This window comes from Drosophila sulfurigaster, chromosome 2R (genome assembly GCF_023558435.1).
Source record: "Drosophila sulfurigaster albostrigata strain 15112-1811.04 chromosome 2R, ASM2355843v2, whole genome shotgun sequence".
Lineage (NCBI taxonomy): Eukaryota > Metazoa > Arthropoda > Insecta > Diptera > Drosophilidae > Drosophila > Drosophila sulfurigaster.
Genome location: NC_084882.1, coordinates 10,475,128 through 10,496,185, shown reverse-complemented (window position 1 = coordinate 10,496,185; position 21,058 = coordinate 10,475,128). Strand labels below are relative to the sequence as shown.

The following is a 21,058-nucleotide window of genomic DNA, read 5'->3' as shown; positions in this document are numbered from 1 at the left end:
AAAAGAACCATTTGTTGTATGATTAATAAAAAAGATAGAAATAATTTCACATAACATTTATCACATACAAAAATTTGACCAATGTCGACCCATATCATTTGCATTTATTATACATTTTCAACTTAGTCGCCTTGTAAGAATTTAATATGGATTTATTGATCTTTAAACAATTTCTGGTTACACAATAAAAAAATCATAAATATTTTATGATATGTGTGCACATAAAAGTATAAAGTATTATAAGTTTGTAAAAAAACATATATTTTATATTTCTATCGAACTTTAGATGATACTATTTATTTTTGTTTTATTACGTAAACTTTATTTGTTAGTCTATCCATTAAATATAATATAATGAGATTAACTTTGACTTCTATGAAGCTTAAGATTTAATTTTCTGTTTTATTAAATAATCTTTACTCTATACTTTGTCGAATTCCGCTCAGAATTCTACCTTGAACCGTATTTATCTTTCATTTTATCGCTCTTGTCAATCTTCACAGCTGTTGCCTTGGCTCAAATCAAAATCAAATACCGCATTCCAATTATCTGCCTCATATTGAATTATTCTTGTGATTGATCCGAAAAATAAGCGAGATGCCTGCACTGCATTCACAATGAGTTGCACAGAAAAAAATCATGTTTTTTTTACACTGCAAAACCACTGCAGATTTTTTTGTTGGCACGTGACTACGTGCAAAATCCAACAAAATTGGGGGAAACAACAAAAAAATGTGAAGAAGAGTAAAAACAACTGTGCAATTTTGTTAACAACTTTCTTCGGCGCTCGGCGGGTGTCTTCAAGCGAATCCGCATCCCAAGCCAAATGCCATAACACATGCCAGCGAGAAGCACAACGGGCTTATTCAATTTACGACTAACTGCAAAGCGAAGGGGGATCCCTTTGTAAATGGAGGGAAGTATTCTAAACCTCCTTGAGGGAGGGAGGGAGAACACAACTGCATTGCGAGTTTTGCATATGGTGAAAAGTGTCAGTCCCCACAGTCCAGAGCTGAGAAGGCATTCCAGGCATCCATGCGTGCTGCCAAGAAATTCATTTTACATGTTGCCTTGGCTTAAATGCCAACACATTGCTCGTAACTCAAGGGTTTAGGAGTGTATGTGTATGCAAAACTTAAAGCCATGTTAGTCTGCTGTTCAAGTTAGAACTTAATGAGATTGCTGAGATAGAATGAAGTTTTCCTCATTCGTTTTCATTTATTTGATTTCGAGTTGATTCGAGCATAGCTCGAAATGGAATTTTACACAGCGGAAGTTGAGTCATGGCCACCGTGGTAACAACATTTTTGCAGTTTATAATAAATATTTATAAGGAATGAAAGCTGAAGTGTTACTCGTAAACATTGCAACAAATGTCTGTATAAATATTTATATAACAAATAGTTAACATATACTCTAAGCAATTGAATTTCTACTCTGAAAGTTGATCGCTGAGAAATATGGGAATTTGAGAAATTTACTAATAAAAATAGAGTTTCTTTTTCATTTATTTACACCTTAGAGACAGCTGTCAAAATAATAAATTCGTGGTTAATGCGTATTTATTTTATTCTCAATTAAAGACATTTGCTAAGTTTAGATATTTATTTAGAGAACTGTTGAATAAGTTTCAAACTAGTCCCACTGTGGCTCTGAAAAAACAATCAACGAAACCAATTTCTCAAACTTAAATGCTCTTCAGAATCAGAAACAGAAGCGCATAAATTTTAGCCCACAACGTATAAAAAATGAGGCAAAATAAAACTAAAAGCCAGAGTTTGCCAGATTCACCAATGATGAGACGACGGACGGGGCCACATACTTTAAAGTCACTGGCCAAATAAATGGATGATGAACCAGGCGCGAAACGAAACGAAACGAAACTGCATAAATAAATATTCGAAAAAGCAAAGGGCTGGCGATGATTTTTGTTTTTGGCACTGAAACCGCACAATGGAACCGCAACGGCAATGGAAACCACAGTGACTGCAGGAATAGGAATAGGCTCAAAGGCAAGGCAAGGATTTTTGCAAAACAGGCAGGTGGGAGAGTTTGGTCTGTGAGTGCTGCCAAATTAGCTGCTACTGTCTGGTCTGAGTCTCTCCACCTTGTGCTTTGCCGCAAGCAAAATTTGGAACATCATTAATTTTAATTTTTGCGCAGACGCGCCCTGGGGGCTATTTTCAAGGGTTCAGGTTTTGTGGTCCCAGATTGGTCTCTGGACAGAATGCAAGCTTCGCTGCGTTCTGGACATGTAACTGTCTGTGTATGTGTGTGTGTGTGTGTGTGTGTGTGTGGATGAGTGATGGCGCGTCTGCGGGCGTGTCAACATTGTTGTGTGTGTCGCAATTAAGGTAAATGGAAATGTTGCAACGCTGCCTCAGCCACTGCCAACGGCTTGACAAATTCCATTGCCGCTGATTGATCACCGAAATGGAACTTACCTTTTTAAAGCGCCGCCGCTGCTGCTGTTGAGATTGCGATTGGGAGTGCGTCGAGCCCGTTTCGAGCTGGTTATCAGCACTGTTGTCTCGCTTACCCAGCGCCTGCAGCAGATCATCCACATTGCGTATATAGGGCCTATCGTGCTCCCGCTCTCTGGAACGCTCTGCGCTGCCTCCCATGCAGCTGGTGATGCTCTTGTTGCCCAGACTATTGCTGCGAGAGCGCGAGCGAGAACGTGAGCGCTGCTTGCCCAGCAAATACACCTGATTTGCCAAATTGATATCGGCGGCAGCCGCTTGACGTGCACAACGTCTGCCCGCCATCGCCTGTTGTTCGGGAGTTTGTGCCTGGGTCTGTTCGCTGGCCAGATATTCACCAGCAATGTGCACCTTGGGTGTGCTGACCAATTGCAGGCCGGTGGCGCCAAATTGTTGCGGGAACTCGTGCAGCTCGAGGGGGAAACGCGGATCCATGGGCTGGCCAGGTTGGCGTGGATACATGTACCCATCGCGGAGAAACATTTTGTTCGTAGTGTACACACGATCCTCGATCTGATAGAGGCCATTGGTGCCGGGACCTTGGCCACCGCCGATGATGCCATTCCGAACATAGGCAGCGGGTCGAAAGCGCACTAGAGGATTGTAAATGTTCGCTTTGGGTTGAGGTGGTTTCGTTTTGAAGCTGCGACGTCGTGTTGAGGGCTTCATTTTGGCAGCAGACGAAAAGTATGCAAATGTTTTGTTCAATCAAATCAGCACAAAAGTATGCTATGGTTTTTGCGGCAGATGCGCCTAAAAGATACTTCACTTTTTATGCACAACACACAGCACTAAATTAGTGTTGCATACTTTTATGCGGCACAATTAAAAAATCCCGCAAGCATTTAAAGTTGTTGAAACAATATTATAAACACAATGTTTTGTGTTCGTTTGGGGCAAGCGACGCGCACGAGACGTTCAACATGTAGCACGTTCGATTTTTCACTGTTTGAATTATTTGCAATTTTATTGCAACAACTTTTTCTATTATTTGCTGGAAAGAAACGCAGTTAAGCCAATTAGCAAGTATTGCACTAGTCGCCTCAGACCTGAACCCGAGAACCTCTGTTTCCTCTGTGTCTATCCACCTAGAACAACTATTATTTGTTCTGTCAGTTCAGTCAGTCGAGTGTGTGCAAGGTAACTGAGTAAAGTATTGACACAGTTTGCATCATTCGCTTTTGTTAGCCAGCTTCGTCTTCCTGAACAACAACTGTCAACTGTCATGAATTTGGCGGCATTCGCGATATCCATGCCAAGAGCTGAGCCAACCCACTCAAATTCTATGCTAATCTGTCAACATGGGTAGCGTCTAATTAAGCAAGATTTGCAAATTATTGGCTTAGTCAGTGCCAGTGACCACTGCTGACCCCAATACAAGACAACCGATAAACTGATATCGATACGTATTCAGTCAGAGATTAGGCGACCAAAAGCTTCATACACGTAATTCCACTGACGCCCCCTATTGAATACCCTATTATGGAAAGTTTTACTCTTCAGTCATGAATGATATGACACATTAAATGGGAAACTAAAACTATCTCCATCTGTCTTTTTAAGTTTAGTTCAGCAATTCTAGTTGATATGTTAATTAAACTCAACTAAGATATTTATATATTTAATCTGCACAGTTAAAACATTCTTAAAGTTCGTCAAGAGTATCAAAGAGTCTGCTTGCAAAATATGGATTTGCTTTTTTGATTGTTCAGCTTGTACTTGCTTGGAATTGAGTTCAGCTTTATTGCAGTTGCAATTCTATTTCAAGGTTACTTTGGTTATCGAATAGTTTCAAAGCTTAATTCACCACAATGTTCTTTGTCATTTCAATAGATAAATAAACCATGTCACTTTATAGTCACTGGCAACGCGTTCTGCTTTTTCTTCCGAAATATTTCTGTTTTCTTTTAATTTCCATGGTCAATCACCTTCCACACACGCACACACATACACAGAGTCTTATCAATTCACTTTGTCAACTACACACTTCCGCCCTCGCAATGTGGAAAAAATGAATGTAATTCTTGTTTGAGCACCGACGAGCAACAAATGTAAACTAAACAAAATGCATAAATTTCGAAGAGCAATCTGTGGACAAATGAATTTCCAATGGCCATTCATTAGACAGATAAAAAGAACAAAACCAGCCAGATAACTTCCAGTTCCAAAAGTCACAAAACAAATAAAACTTATTGCGATAAAAATGAACGCGTGTGGCCACACTTTATTGTTGTTGTTGTTGTTCTTTTACAGAACGTGAGCCATTTAGTCGATACACCCCCTTTAGTAAAATTGAGAGACGAAAGCTCTTCAGTGGTCAATGCTTGTAAGCAGATTAACGTTGATTTCAAAGCTTTTGGAAATATGAGAGCTTTGATGGTAAATAACACATGTCACAAAATAGTAGAATAGCGTAACAATTTAAGCACATTAATAACCAACAGCCAGCAACTTTACAGGAAATAGTGAAGAGCTTTTCGAATGTATTCACACATTTCATTAGGAGGTAGTTTAAATAATCGAATACACAGAAATAAGTGTACTTGAAAAACGAACAAACCACTAAGTAAAAATTGCTCGATTATATACACTTTTATAATTTTACTACCAATTCAAAGCACTTGCGATATCTATATAAAATTTAATAAAATTGTAAATCCAATTTAATAATTTGCAGACAACATAAATTTGTTCAAATACTTGAACTTCCACCCACTGTCAAATCGAAAGTCGCTTCCATGCGATTTTGAAGCACACATATTCGAAATTGGGGCCGATGATTATCTCAAGAGTAAAAGCTCTTTTATGTGGAATATTGTATTAATTAAATTTGAGTAACTTTACGATCTAAGCAGGGGAAATTTAACATATGTACTTTATATGAATAGAAGTAACAAAGAAGTAAAAGAGTTTCTTTTATACTTACAAAAAACTCATCCTCGATGACCGGATCGGCGAGCATCTCAATGGCCTCGGTCATGGAGCGGCAGGTGCGATTCGTGTTCTTCTTCTTCTTGAGCTTGCGCCCCAATGTGGCAGCATCACTGAACCGATGCAACAGCTTGTCCCGCTTGCGCACAGCCAACGGACTGGCCGTGGAGCTGGCATGACACAGCAGCGATGAGTAGCCACCGTTTGTGGAGGAAATGGTGCCGGTGTTGGCATAGAAATTCTGTGGCTGATACTGTGCCGGGGCAGTCAGCGTGCTGTTCGAGTCGATCTTCTGGATGAGATTGTACTCCGACTGCGGATATTTGCTGGCAATGATGCTGGATGCATGCGACGAGTCCGTCGACTGCAGCGATGCCTTCGATGTCAGCTGCGGCTTCGGCGGCGGCGGTGGCGGTGGCTCCTTCATCAGTGCCACACGACGCGGTGCCGCACGCGGTATGGTGGCGCAATGCGGTGGCGAGACACCGTCACCACCGCCATAGCTAACAGCGCGACGGTTGCGATCGTTTTCCTTCTCTCTGCAAGTAGATAAAGAAAGGAAAGACAGAAGATGAGCATTAAGTTTGCTTGTTTGTTTTGTTTCGGGGTAACTAAATTCTAGCTTGGCCACCTGAAACGTCGCTGCATGGGCGGACTGAGGAAGCCGTTGGGCGACAGTGGCACAAAATATCCCCACTGCGGCGCCGTCTCGGGCCCCTCATGAAAGACGCCCAACTGTGGCGTCAGCTCCCTGGTCAGCGTTGGCAACGAGATGCGCTGCGGTGCACAGCGTTTATTCCGCCTTCCCACCTGCTGGCGGTAGATGTGCTGATGATGATGATGATGCTCCATGGACGATGTGGTTGTGGCATCCGAGTCCAGTGTGCAGTCCGACTGCAGCACATTCTCGAGCGTGCCATCGCTTGAATCATCTCTGCGCCGATGACCACGACGATCGTCGTCGTCGTCGTCGTCATCATCGCTGGAGCATTCCGGCACCGTGTAACAGGTATAATCGATCTGAGACATTGTTCTTTCTGGTTTTCTTTTTCTGGCTATTCTCACGCCTGCTTTTTTTGTTGTGTTGCTTGTTGGCCTTTTCAATTGGCCTTAGATGTTGCTTAATTAGTTCACGACTTTTTATTTCTATTTGATTGTTGTTCTATTCGCTGCTTCTTTTGTTTTGTTTGTTGCCTTTGACAAATGTTAAATGACAATTTCACGTTGTTTTTGGTACACATGTAATTACTTGGCAACTTTCGTGCTCGACTGACTTTAAACTACTTTACGAGAGCATTTCGACCACTTGACCAACCCACGCATTCATCATGTGTCAAGTCCAAGTCACAATCTTAGACACTGTCACCCCAATCTTTCCTTTTTCCCTTCTTCAAGCTTCTTTTCCACTCGAAAACTGTGTCCAGTGGCTGCAATTAAAAGTCGTTTTGCGCCCGAAAAGTTGCCCTAATGAGGTGTCGAGCGGAAGACGACAGCAATTGTCTTGCCTAGTTGAGATATTTAAGTTTTTCTGTTCCATGTTTTGCTTTCAAAAGACGCCCAACTTGAGGGGGAGTAAATTGGTTCAATTTACCAACTTGGATTTGACACAATGAATTGCAAAAAAAAACGAAATTGCCTGAGGTCTTTTCGACTGTCTTGAAGTTCTCTATGACTCGTAAATAAGTTTAGTGAATAGTTTATTATTTTAACATTTTTACAATTGTTAAAACCATTTTCAAATACTCAGAGGAAAAATAAGTGAAATGTCTATTGACTATTTTATTTTATTAGTTAACAATTCATTTAATTCTGAAAACTGAATAAATTTTCCTAATTCCTCCATTTTTATAGCATTTTATTGCAATTTTCTTAGTTCATTTATTTTTTTTTTTTTGGCTTTTTTTATTAGAAATATTTAAAGGCTTCATCAAATCCAATTTTAATACAATCTAAGATTGCGTTTCGGGCGAGTAAAGCATTAAAGAAAACATTATAAACATACAAAAGGCCTCATATTTATTTTAATTGCACTGAATCACAAAATAATTTGGATGTTTTAGGTGAAAAAAGCTTTAAATTTATTTTCGGCAGTCGAAGAGTCCTCAAAGCATTTGAGCTGAACAAGAGTTGAAGAGTTCATTACGAATTTATGAGAAAGGAAAAGTGTCAACAGTGAAATCCATCAACAAAGCAATTAAGCTGTCAAATGGTAGAACGAGGAACACAAAACCCAGGACAGAAAGCAGCTTTGGCCCCCCATCATCATCAGCATCGGGAGCATTTGCAAAGAGTTTTTTTTTTCCAGCATAATGATGATGCAGAAAAGCGCCGTCAGCAACAACGTCAGCTGAGGCAGCTCCAGAATGCAAAATGCAGAATGCAGAATGGATTGTGGAGTTACATAGCAAGTGAAACGTGAAAGGAAAAGAGAAAGAGAAACATGAAGAAGTGTGAGACATGGAATGGATGACATGGAAGGAAGACACGCAACACGCAGCCGGATATGCGAAGATTACAAGAGATTGTTGTTGTTGTTGAGTTTATGGTGATTTTATTGTCGCAATTATTTTAAATTTTTGCGCAAATGAATAGAAACTGCAGTATTGGCAAATAGGCTTGATTAATGTCCCCACAAAAGGGGGAAACAGACGCCGAACCGGAAAAGAACAGAACAGAACACATTGAAAGGGCAACCTAATGGCGCCGTCATCAGTTTAATTGAGGCTTCGGAGTTTATTAAGATTAGTTGATCATAGAATACAGAAAATTATGGATATTTACAAGCCAATATTAACTGGCCTGTAGAAGGAAATGTATACTCTCAGGCATTAAAAGAGCTCTTATTAGTCAAAAGAAGAGATCATTCGAATTTAATTTAAATATAAATGCTGAGACTATGTAAATAATGGAAGAGAGCAACATAAAGATAATGCGATAAGAGTTAGAATAAATTATTTAAAAGCAAAGAGCATCTTCAGAAGAGATCAAATGAAATCAAGTGATCGAAAGAGAGACAAAAGTTCTCGTCAAATGTGTGCTCGTAAATTATGAAAAATTAAATTCAATTTAATGATCATCTTTAATAGTTGACGTCTAGACTGACCTAGAGAATTTGCAATATTGATTTGAATAAACAAAACTAAATTGAACTCAACATAAATCTTTTTCGATTGTCGGCAGCTCTTTTAATCTACAAAATTGCAACATAATGAATCTAATTCAATTAAAAACATTTTAATATAAATAATACAAATTAAAGAGCAGACAATTTGTGCATGTTTTGGTATTTAACCAATTAGTTTTCCCACTTGCAATTCGCTGTATCGATTTTCAATTTCAATTTTAAAAGCTTTTCACTTTAGGCTAATAAATTGCCCGTTCAGCAACCGCATAACAAATGCCATTTGTCAACATATTAATTATGTGAGCTCACTCTCAAAAGTGATTCAATTTATTTGTGTTTCACTTTCTATATATGCACATCCACATCCAAATATGTATTATAATTGGATTCATTTCATATTTCATTCGAAGTGTTTCACTAATTGTTTAATGGCAAATATTTTTCGTCAATTTTGCATTATTAAAACGACATTTTTGTTGGTCAGAAGCCACAAAGTTGAATCACTCTACAATTTATCCATTAATGAAAATCACAGAAATAGGCGAAAATACGGAAAAGCGAGAAAAGCGAGCGTTTCGGGCGAGTAAATGTGCTGACCGCCGGCAATTTTCAAACTGATTTCGAGCAGTGCGACACAGAGATCTTCTTGCCCCGGGGAGATGAGAGCGGAAGAGCAACAAAGCAGCGATGACAACCCTCAGAGACATGCGCGACAGACTCATGGGACTCATGGGAGAAGGGGCGGGAGTGAGATTGTTGCTCTAAATACTACGAGCAAACATTGTTGTCTAAATTGCTCACAGAAATTTCGGACAAAAATAAAGACAATGCCACAAATTGCAAAAGGCATTTTGAGACAATTTCGCTGGATAACTAGGCGCATGAGTGTTAAACTATATCTCAAAGTGTGCGTGTGTGTGTGTGTGTGAAATGTCACGCAAAATAAATGTCAAGCGTTTAAGTTCCTCTCTCTCTCTTCTTTGCTCTTCGACTTGGGAGCAACAGAACGAAAATGTGCCGTGACTCTTTTAAAAATATGTTTTTTATAAATAAACACGCAGTCTCGCCTCTCGATTCTCTTGCTCACAGTCTCTCGCTCTCTCCCTCTCTGTGTTTCTGTCTCTGCTTTTCCAGATCGACAATTTTCACTTGTCACGCATCCATTTTGCCCCACACACACAATTTCGATGTCTGCAAATGTGTGCCACGACGATGCGGTTTATTGACATCTGTTTGCCGCCAGCCAAAACACACTCGGCACACACACACAACCACAGCAATTGGGTGTGATTAATAAGTGCAGGCAAAGTGGCAAAGCCATTGAAGCGTCTATACTGCGGTTGCATTATCAATTACACTTGTTAATTAACGGCTCGGACGTGGATTAACCCGCATTTCGGGCTTCCAAGCCATTTACCATTTACCATTTACCATTCACAACCATTTTACCCTTAGCCACAACAACAAACAGCAGTTGCCTCTTGGGTTGTTGGGTTGACGATATTTGATAACAATTGCATGTCTGCTGCTGCTGCTGCTGGCGCACAATTGCAATTAAATCAGTTCTAAACGGGCGTGCAGTGAACCCAATTGCTGTCGCTATTGCTGCACTTTTCATTAACCAGGGACGGAGACCGAAGCAGGGGCTGAGGGTGAGTTGGGGGACTTGGCTTAACAGCAGGCGTGGCGCTTATATGGGTTTGCGAATACCATAAAAATTAATTGAAGCAATGCGAGGAGATCTTAAAGATTATTTCATGCGGCGGTAGGTACGAGTTTTGTATGTGTAATACACACACTCTCACACACACTCACATGTCCAGAGCTACTCTAGGGAGCAAACAAAAAAAATAAACACAGAAGCGAAAACCTGCATGATAGAGTTGCGTGTTGACAACATGTTGCAAGCATACCCTGCAATCTGTTTATATGACTACTTTTATTAAAACATTATAAAAAGTTATGCTTCTACTTTTATTTTTTAATTAATAAATAAAATTTTGCAATTTGAAAGCAAACAAAATTATTATTTAATTTATGCGTGCTTTTATTATGAAAAACTTTACAATAACTTGGAAAATCTGGACAAAAATAAAATATTATATAGGTTAATAATTGCATACATAATAAAATATATATACAAGTATTTTTGTTGGCGAACTCATGTAAAAACCAGTAAAAAGATAAAGTTAACTAGACTCAACTGGCATTGTCGACATAACTAAAACAATGCAATTTTATCGTTGACATGTACCAAATTAGTATTATACAATAAAACAGTACTAAATTATAATATAAGATACACCCAATATTCTCAAATAATTATTCAGTATTAAATACTTAAATATATAATATAAAATATGTATCATTGCTTAAGCAATTATATCGATATATCTTCGATAGTTCAAGAACTCATTCGATAGTTATTTTAAGGTTGGAAGATTGGCAGCTCGCAAATACACGACCCTCAATCTGAGAAGAAATGAATAAAAAACTAACTAGAAACGTATAATAATAATATAATATTGTAGCTTGTATTTTTGAATAATTTTAACTCCAAAATTTAAGGGAAACAATGTTATCAAGAGAAACAATGAGTGCATATTCTTTTCCAGTCCAGCACCTGCAGCATAAACTGTTCCAATTAAAAACTTATTCGTTTAGGTTGACTGTGTCAAGACATAATTAAATAAAACTCGCATGTCCAAGACGAAGTTGTCACAGCAGCAGCAGCAGCAGCAAAAAGTGCAACGTAATTATAATGCAAGATGTCAAATGATTTTAACCTCTTAACACGAATCCGCCAAGAGTTGACAGAGATGGAGGTACAGATAGAGATAGCGCTAAAGATATATAGTGGAGTGAGTGACAGGGATGGCAACGGGGACAAAAAAGACAAAGAGAAACAGCTGCTGATGCATTCGCATTTGCATTTGCAATTTGCAGTTGACTTTTATGAGGCAATGAACAGTCGCAGAGGGGAACGATAAATACGAGAAAAGAAAAAGAAAACTTTTCATAATTTTGTAAACGATGCAGATGCAATCGCATCGAGACATCGCAGACAGACGGAGAGATCAGGGACCCCTGAGATAGTATTACAGTTCATTTAGTTTGATGACAGCAGTTGGAAATTTAAATGATGTCACGTGCCCCAGAGTTGAGCAAAAACTCAACAGGTTGCACTTACATAATATCGGCAGTATTGCATTAAATTATTTCTACTTTTCTATGATAATCCATTAAGAGTTTTTTGAGAACATATTGCTCACCCATTGTCTCATAACTCATGCCGTGAACTATAATAAATCAACATCTGACATCACTTATGAAACGGGAAATGTTCTTAAAAATAAATATATATCGTGTACAATATTTTGGAATTCATTTTAAGCAAATGCCAATGCTGTGCCGTGAGTGTGTTACTAAAAGTTTCTGGCCATTAAAATCGAGGGAAGACGTTGGCCTCCTCGTCTCTCTGGCCCATAAAACACATTGCCCTGCATCTGTCACTATAAATAACAGCAACGACCAAAATTAATAATCATAAAACTAACAGAAAAAACAACAAACAAAACTAAGTACTACACATTTTATTAATAGCAACCCTTTTTAAGCAGCAGCAGCAGCAGCTGAGTTGAGTCTGCTAACATTCATAAATTCGGGGAAATCTCACGCGGTTATGGAAAATCCGCAGTGCAAGAAAAACAGCAAACAGTGACTGACTGACAGACAGACAGACAGACACTATAATTATGGTGACAAGCTGCCGGTGCCATAATAAAAATAAATTTACCGTCTTGCGGCTGAATGTAAGACAGCAAATTGTTGGGAGTTTAAGTTTTGTGTTTGTGTTTTTTTTTGTTTACTGTTTTGTCGGCACGAGTCGAAGCCAAATTGTTTCTTTATTTCAACTGTTTGGGATGCCATTTAATTACGCCGCTGCGGCAATAAATCATGGTCTTGCAATCGCCTTTAAAACTGCTCACAAAAAAAAAAAAAGAAGATAATTTCGCAATTGCAATACCTATGAAATCGCTTATTTGATCTCTGATGACAGAGAATTGATATGGCCAAGATGGATATCTTGGCAAACCAAGCATAAAATATGACAATTAAAAGTAATATATTCGTTTAATATTACTTTGTAAAATAGTATTTCAAATTAGTTTCTGATACAGCAATAAAAACTTGAAAAGCTTACTTGGCAGTAAATGAAATTTTAATTATTTTATTCATGAACTTTACTTAAACATTTTTAAAGAAATTTGACAATATCTAAATTTGAAAATAATAAAATGTAATGTATCAATGATTAAAACAAAAATACGTAACTTTAACCACTTTCTTTAGTCTCTTGTCTTATACGCTTAAAATTTATGGAGATCTATGATTTCTTTTTTTTTACCTATTGCAATAAAAGAAGTTCAATTTGTTAAATTAACATCTACGTTATGTTGTAAAAAAGAGTCGAAATTGCTATTTTGATTAAAAATGCAATTTCACATATTCAAGCTATAAACTTATCTTCAACATTTTGAAGGCAATTTAACAATGCGAAAATTAGAAAATAACAAATTTTACGATCTACCATAAAATAAAAGTAAGATTAATCAATTTATACGCATGAAGTTTATTCAGCTCTCTGATTAATTTTTTACCCATTGCAATAAACAGGGGGCAAACTATTAATTTAACATATGTATTATGTAAAAATATAACTTCCAATATGTAAATTGTGAACTTAACTTCACAAACTGTAAAGACGATTTCACAATGTCAAATAAAGAAAATGACAAATTTTCAACCAGCTAAGAAAAGTAAATTTAAGAAGTTTATACGCTTCCAAATTTATTCAGCTCTATGATTTCTTTTATTTTACTTACGGCATCAAATGAAGTGCACACCTTTAAATTACCTTCTAAAAATAAGACTTTCTTTGACAAAAATGCAATTTCAAGTGATGAGCTAAACTTAAAAAATTTAAAGACATTTTGACAATGCCAAAATTAGAAAATAACAAATTTTACGTTCAGCCATAAAATAAAAGTAAGAGTAATAAATGTATACGCTTGAAGTTTATTCAGCTCTATGATTGCTAAGCTACTACAAAAAAGCTTTCCATTTTTTTTCTTATTTTTTTTTACTAAACACTTTGAGGTCTTAATGAATCTCAAACTGAAAGCAGTGATTACTTTGTTATCGAGTTTCCCATCAACGCTCGAACAATTGCTATTGCCAACAAATGAATGAATGCTGCGAATATGATATACGAGCATGAGAGAGTATGAGAGTGTGAGCATAAAATGCTGGTATTGATTTCACATAATGAGAAAATGTTTTCAAGGGCCTCATTGGCCGAGGGCGCTAAAATTACACACTTCAAAAGGCTTTTGATGAAAGGTTTAGCTCGACTCTAGTGGAGATCCCGCAGTGTCTTCGATCAGCGAACAGCGATCAGTCGATAATAAAGTGCGATAATTGAGTAAGTACCTTAAATTATTTACGTGCGTGCAAATGGATTACGGCCTAAAAGATACCTTCAGATGTTGCAATTGACTCTAATAGCTCTGCAAAATCAATGTGGATCTAGATCGTAGCTGAGGGTATCATTAGAAAGGAAACCCAAAACTTATATTTGTTAGTATGTAACTTGTGTAGCAATAAGTCATACTAGTTGTATTCATTAAGACCAAACGCTTGTACTAAAACTCAAGGTTATGTTTTTAATGCACCGTCAACAGCAACTTAAACATGTTTCTAACGTGTTATTGCCGTTGTGCATATTTTTTGTCATATTTTTTTTTTAAATTTGTACATATCATATATAAATACTTTTATGATGAGCCATAGATGTATTCATGCAAAAAGCTGTTAAAAAACATGTTACTGCATATGACAGGCGATATGGAAATAAAATTTAGGTGCTGAAAGCTGTGCAAAGCGTTTGACACGCAAACACCAAAGACAACAATTGACGGCCACAAAAAAAGCAAAAATATATAAATAATTAAAAAACAAATGAAGAAACCAATTACAAAACACAGTTTATGACTTTTGAACTTTTGTTTAAGAGCTTTATGAAGATGGGAAATATGCTTTGACTATTTATGAATCCAACACGATTCCAAAAATCACCGAAAGGATAATGTTCGACTCTTGAAGTAATATTTTTTTAAAATTATTTTTAAAATTTATAATGTGAATAAACATTTTGAGTATACAATATTGTCACGTCAATAGAGGAGAATATATATTGGAAAATTTCGAATCAATTATGTTCTGAAGTAGAGTTTGAAATATGTGTTTATACCAACAAATAATATTGCAGTTGAATCAATTTAAAACATATAAAATATAATAATTGAACACAATTATATACTAAACGATTACTGGAAGAATATATTTGCTCAAACTAATAATAATAATAATGAAATTATACACTATTAATTAAAAGAAATATACAACAGTGAAACTGTAGAAACCAGTTACAAATAACATTTCTCATTTTCATAGATTATAAATTCATCAAAATATTGCAAAACCTAAACAAAAAACAAATTAATAAAATTAAGAAAAGACTGTGTTTAACAAATTTAACATAAAATAAATAGTCACCTCAATTGAAATATATATTTAACAACAAATTTTAAAGATGTCTAGTTAACCCATTCAAGCCCAAATTCAATTTCCAGACTTTAAAAAATGGCTGAATGAATGAGTGAGAATAATATGAAAAAACATATAATACTAATACGACAATGTGAAGATACTAAAGTTTTGACAAAAGAACAATTGATTAAACTAAAGAATATGAAAAAATATCAAACAATAAATTGCGACTAGGATTTGTTAAATGTAACAACAATTTTGCCTTTAGGTAACAGTGGACATCAAAAAGCTAAGTAAGTTTTGAGAACTTTAAAATGTAAACATTTTAGGAGAGTTGCACAAAACTAAAAAAAAATTATTTAAAAATTAAATTCAATTATTAGAAGTAATATGTATATATTAAAAGCCTATGCTTAACCAATTTAATCCTTAATCACCTCAATTGTCCCAATTGAAAGTGTTGTGTGAACAACGAAAAATACATCACCCCACACCCAAATCCCCAATTAACCTTTTGAAGCTATGGAACAGAAAGCTTTGTATAATATGTGTTGCCTATTAAATAGCAAGTCCACCTCGATTGTTTATGGTTGAATGGATGACTAGCCCAAAAAAATAAAACAAAAATAATTGCAAGGCAAAAATGTACAAATTGAAATGAAAGAGGAATTCTGTGAAATTAACCAAGACACAAGCCAATTTGGGGGGCACACACATTAAATCATTGAACAAGAGCACTGCGAGATGCAATAGCTCTGCTTGCAGGCACCAAAAAGAAAAAGAAAAGAAAAAATACAACTGCAACGATTTACAGCTTACAACTGCTCTTGGGTGTAGCAGCTACCAGGAAACAAATAAATTGCAGCCAGCCAAACATGGATTGAGTCATAAAGTTATGAGTCTGGCTCCAACTTCGACTCCAATGGAAGCAATCATAGTTCCCAGTTAATATCAGAGTCTCAGAGTCTGTTTTATAGTTTTGGCGATTTGGCCATCACGACGTTTGCCAAAAGCCACAGCTAGAAGTCATCTACCCTGGTTTTATTCCATTCCCCATTGCCCATTCCATTTCGTTGACCAAAAACCAGTGGCAATTTAATTTGCGCAGCGAATGGATCGTAATTATTTTAGAGCTTATGGGTCTTTGATTCCCTCAACCGTTTCAACTAATTAGCCAGTTGCTGTAGGACACTGGGCAACATGATGAACGTTTATATTGGCATTGCCTTGGGTGCGGTTTCAACTTTAGTTCTCTATCCGACTCTCTTGCTTTGGCTCTACTTGTCTCTCCGATTTTCTTGTCTAATGACGCAAAAGTTCAGAGTTAATCAATTGTAAGACAATTAACCACAACATTTTGAACTTTGGTGCCCCGGACAAGAGGCCAATACAATTAGCGAACGCAGTCAAAAGAGCAATTGCAAACAGCAAACAGCAAACCAAAAAAGCAGCTGCTATCGCAGACTGACTTACAAGACAAGAGAGGAACTGAGACTCGGCTTTGTATTTGGAATCGGGAACAGAGCAGCATCTGCGGCGCGTGTTGCCAATTTATCTTGAGCGAGTTGCAGATTTGTAGTTCAGCTGCTGCTGCAGCTCTGACTCATTTTGCCTGGTGGAGTTAATCCTGTTTTTGTGTCAGCTTGACTTATCGTTTCGTTGCTGCGCAGCTCGAAACGTTCGCTGTCTTTCCTCAGCTGGAACATTTGCCCAGCAACTCAAGCGAACTAAGCAAAATTTAGTCGAGAGCATAGATCTATTCGATACCCTTCAGCCATCTTACAAATACTCAACATTCATTTAAATTACTCAAATTTATAGAGTAAGAAAATACATATACATATATGACAAAGTCAAAGATTAGATTGCATAGTGATTATATTGAATATGAAGCTAAATTATTTTAAAATTCCAAAAAATATTTTAATTAAATTTATTGAAACTCTTTCTTTAGCTAATATAAATTGGACAGAGCACATATTAGAGAATTAGAATATTATTCAGATATTAAAAAAAACTTCTTTTAGAATTCTCAAATAAATTCAAAATAAAATTCAACTTGTTAATTTAATAATTACTTCTAAAATTATTTTATATTTGTTGTCGTAAGCTGATATAAATAGGATATGTATTTGATGTTAGAGAATAAGAACTTGATCAAGAGATTTAAATAATTTCCCAAAAGCCAAATGCTGCTAATAATAAAATTGATATTAAATTTGATTGGTATTTTAATGAATTTATTAATAATATTCCAAATTAGTCAATGTCTTAGCTAGCACATTTGATAAGCAAAATATTTGAAAATTAAAACATTATTAGAAGATTGAAGTTTCAAACAATATAATAGGAGAATTCTTAATAACAAAATGCTGCTAATAATATAATTATTATGAAATCTGACCCGTAAGATATTTAAATAAATTAAATAATCATATTTCACACATTCAACTGTGGAAGATATGCATATCATCGTATGCGATAGACTGTCCATGATTTGTAATTTTCGGTAGCCCTCATTTCAATTTGTATTATGGAAGGCATACAAATTTCGCCATAGCTCGCACACAACTCACACCTCAAGTTTTCGGGTTGCTTTGTTTGCTGGCTGCTTGGCCAAGTTGCTTTGTTTATAACTGGTTCAAAGTTGGCACGTCTTTGGCATATATAAATAAGACGAAGAAATATATACACATGCGAGGGTACACACAACATGTTTATCTGTCGTTTCAGCTGTCTGGGTACGTTGCAGTACCTGCCCCTGTTTGCAACACGATCATTGTCCCGACACCGTCGTCCTTTCTGTGTGCCCCAAAACGCTTGACAGGCAGCCAGTCAGAGAGCGCCAACAGCTGTCGTTAGTCTCTAACTCTGTTTCAGTTTTTATACCCGCTACCCATAGGGTAGAAGGGTATAATAACTTTTTGCCTGATAGAAATGTATGTAAGAGGCAAAAGGAACCATCTCCGACTTCATAAAGTATTCTTGTATTGTATTGTATAAAGTATATTCTTAATCACGTCACTATCCGAGTCTATATAGCCATGTCCGACTGTCTGTCCGTCCGTCCGTATAAACTCATAGATCTCAGAGGCTATAAGAGATGGCGCTAAAGTTTTTCAACAGCACTTCTTATGTTTACACGCAGATCAATTTGTTTTCTAAAAATTTATACCATGTTCACTTCCGCCCCGAAACTCGATAATAATTAAATAACAAGCGTAATTTTGAAGATAGATCCGCCAATAACACTATATTATATTATAGTATCTTAGTTTCTAAACTGTTTTGCCTGAAAATCTGGTATATATTGAACTCTATAGTATATTTTGAGTGTAGTATTGCGATATCGATATACTAAATATCACTTTCGGTATATTTTAAGAATAATACAGCACTGTTTAGCCTATATTCTAAGCGAGTAGCCAGTATATCGCAGTTGAGCATACTCGACCGTAGTTTTCCTACTGGATAGTTTTTCGTTTTCAGTCCTCATGTTGCATGTTTGGCTAATTTTCATGCAATAGCCCCTCGAGTGTTACTACTGCAATCCCCTTGACGTCTATTATGATTACATATAAGTTTAAGTTTTCCTCGAGTGGCGAGCGTGTTCGATATGCTAATGCCCTGGTCTGGTCTGGTTTGGTTTGGTCTGGACGTGGCTTCACGATGGTTTTTAAAATGCTTCACGTGCATTTCCTACTCATATGCTAATTTCACATATGGCAAACGTTTTTTGAATTTTAACCGTCAGCGTTTGCAGCGGCAAACTAACAATTTCGATTGCTTAGGCTTATTATTAAAGACATTGCCATATTAACGGTTTGCTGCCGCTGTTCCGACTTCATTCTGAGCTCACAACGGTTTATAAATGGTTAACGCAGTTTTTTTTTATTTTTGGGTCAATGAGGTTCGTTTGCGTCGCCTTGCTCCCAATTGCAGCCTATGAAAATACGGTAATTTATGTGTCAAGTGGGCTTACAAATTCAAACAGCAAAGTCAACGCCCAGATTTTCACATTATTTTTGCCTTTTTTTTTGCTTTTTTTCTTTTTTGACTATTTTGCATTCAAGCTCGTGCCGCAATTGCTGCCCCCACAGGCGACACGACAATAAGCTTTGTTGTTGTGAAAGCCGAGCCAGAATATTTGTACCATTTTTGGAAGGCCAATAAAATGCATTTATTAATGCTCCGTAATGATTGCAGGTGGTCCACCCAACGAACAAAAAAAAAACACAGATAAAAACAAAAGCGCAAAGCGAAAAAAATACTGAAACCAAATCGAAAATAAATAAAAGTGGGCACCGACGTTACGCCCACAAATTGAGTAAGTCGCGCTTGGAAAAAAGCGTTGAAATATTTTGAGTTTTCCACAGCATTTTACCACATTTTTGTGGGGCGTTGTTGCGCGATGTTGCAATGCCAATCTGATAGTGATAAACGTTTAATTAGAGCACTAAATGCAGTTTTTAATAGCCATCACAAAAACAACAAAACATAAAGCGAAAATATTTTTATTGTCATTTCACGTATTAATTTATCAAAGCAAAGTATTTATTGTTTGCTTTTTTGCTATTTATTTTTGTCAATGTGCAGCCAAAACAAAAGACTTAGGCGACAAACTTGCTTCATTGTTTTGTTTTTCTCTCTCGCTTGCTCGTGAAAGAAAATCTTTTGTTATGCTCGATTGTATCGAAATCGTTATAACTTTTAGTTTTCGCTGGACTTTTGTAGTTAACATTTTGATTAATAGCCAGTTGCAATAGAGTTTGGAGGGGGCAACTAGTGTCTAGCACTTCCGATTACATGGCTTAAACACGTTGTATTACAGTAAAATGAAATGCACATTAATGCTTGTTGTGCATATAAGATTTGTGAAATTATCTCTTCACATCTTAAATGCAGGCGCCATTCAAAGTTCCCAGCACAAGAGAAACATCTGTTTGGCACTTTGATAACCAAATCGATTGGCTGCGCAATCGACAAAGTCTTTTGCTCTTTAGCCGTCTTTAGCTTAAGGCTATTTATAAACTGTATTTATTGGTTCGTCATTTGATAGGGTTTTGTTATGTTAAATCCACCAAAGAGGCGACCGTTTGATATTTTCAACGAAGAGCCAACAAAAAATAAACAGAAAAAAAGCAAAGTCGAACAAATAAACTCCTCTTTGAGCATTTCGACTTGACTCGACTGTCGTTTTATTGTTATTATAATCGTCTGGCAGGTCGAACGTCACGTAATCGCCGTCACTGGTTACACCTGTTTCTTCGCGGAGTTTCGCTGTAATGATATGCCATGGGATGTTTCCTCAGCCAAAAGTTCATCAAACACTGAGGCATGCAACTTGCAAGTGCAACTTCAAGTGCTGTCCAACTACTTATAATTTGCCAACGCTTTTTATTTTGATGCCTGATAAGTGGCAAGACTCGTACAAGTTAGCCAAAAAAAAAAAAGAAGAGAGAAGCTAATAGCAGTTGATTTTTTTCTTGCCTTTTTACCATGCAACTGCAAATCCTAACAAAATATCTGCAATTAAAAAACAAAATCCACTTCAGTGAAAGTTTTTGCACATGAAATTTTTTGCGTAGGAAATTTCATAATAAAGCGTTCAATATTCGCACGATTTATGCTCGTAGTAAACGTAGTATGTTAATTTATATGCGTTACGCCTGAGAAAAATAAATGGAGAAGCAACCAAAAAAAATAAAACAACGATCATGGACGCTCGATGCGACAAATTGCCATCGATTCGTGCGTTTGTTGACTCTTCGTCTCTTTATTTGCATACATGAGCCCGTTCGCTGAGCCAGTTTTTATTTAACGATTATCAGTACCACGAACCGCGAAGATGACGCTGAAAAAAAACAACGTTAACAATACACACACTATAAATAAGCCTCGCTTTTTT

At 36.7% G+C, this 21,058-nt stretch overlaps 1 protein-coding gene and 1 long non-coding RNA gene across 2 annotated transcripts in view; one reads left to right on the top strand and one right to left on the bottom strand.

Moving 5' to 3' along the window:
- LOC133839034 (uncharacterized) overlaps positions 1-21,058 on the bottom strand; it is a 112,698-nt gene that overhangs the window by 42,604 nt on the left and 49,036 nt on the right. The window contains 1 exon segment of the mRNA XM_062270343.1: positions 5,410-5,953. Within this exon segment, the coding sequence (XP_062126327.1) occupies positions 5,410-5,953 (544 nt within the window).
- Positions 1,444-3,156, top strand: LOC133839035 (uncharacterized). Its single transcript, XR_009894045.1, has 2 exons — positions 1,444-1,550; positions 1,613-3,156. It is a non-coding gene; the product is annotated as an uncharacterized LOC133839035 (long non-coding RNA).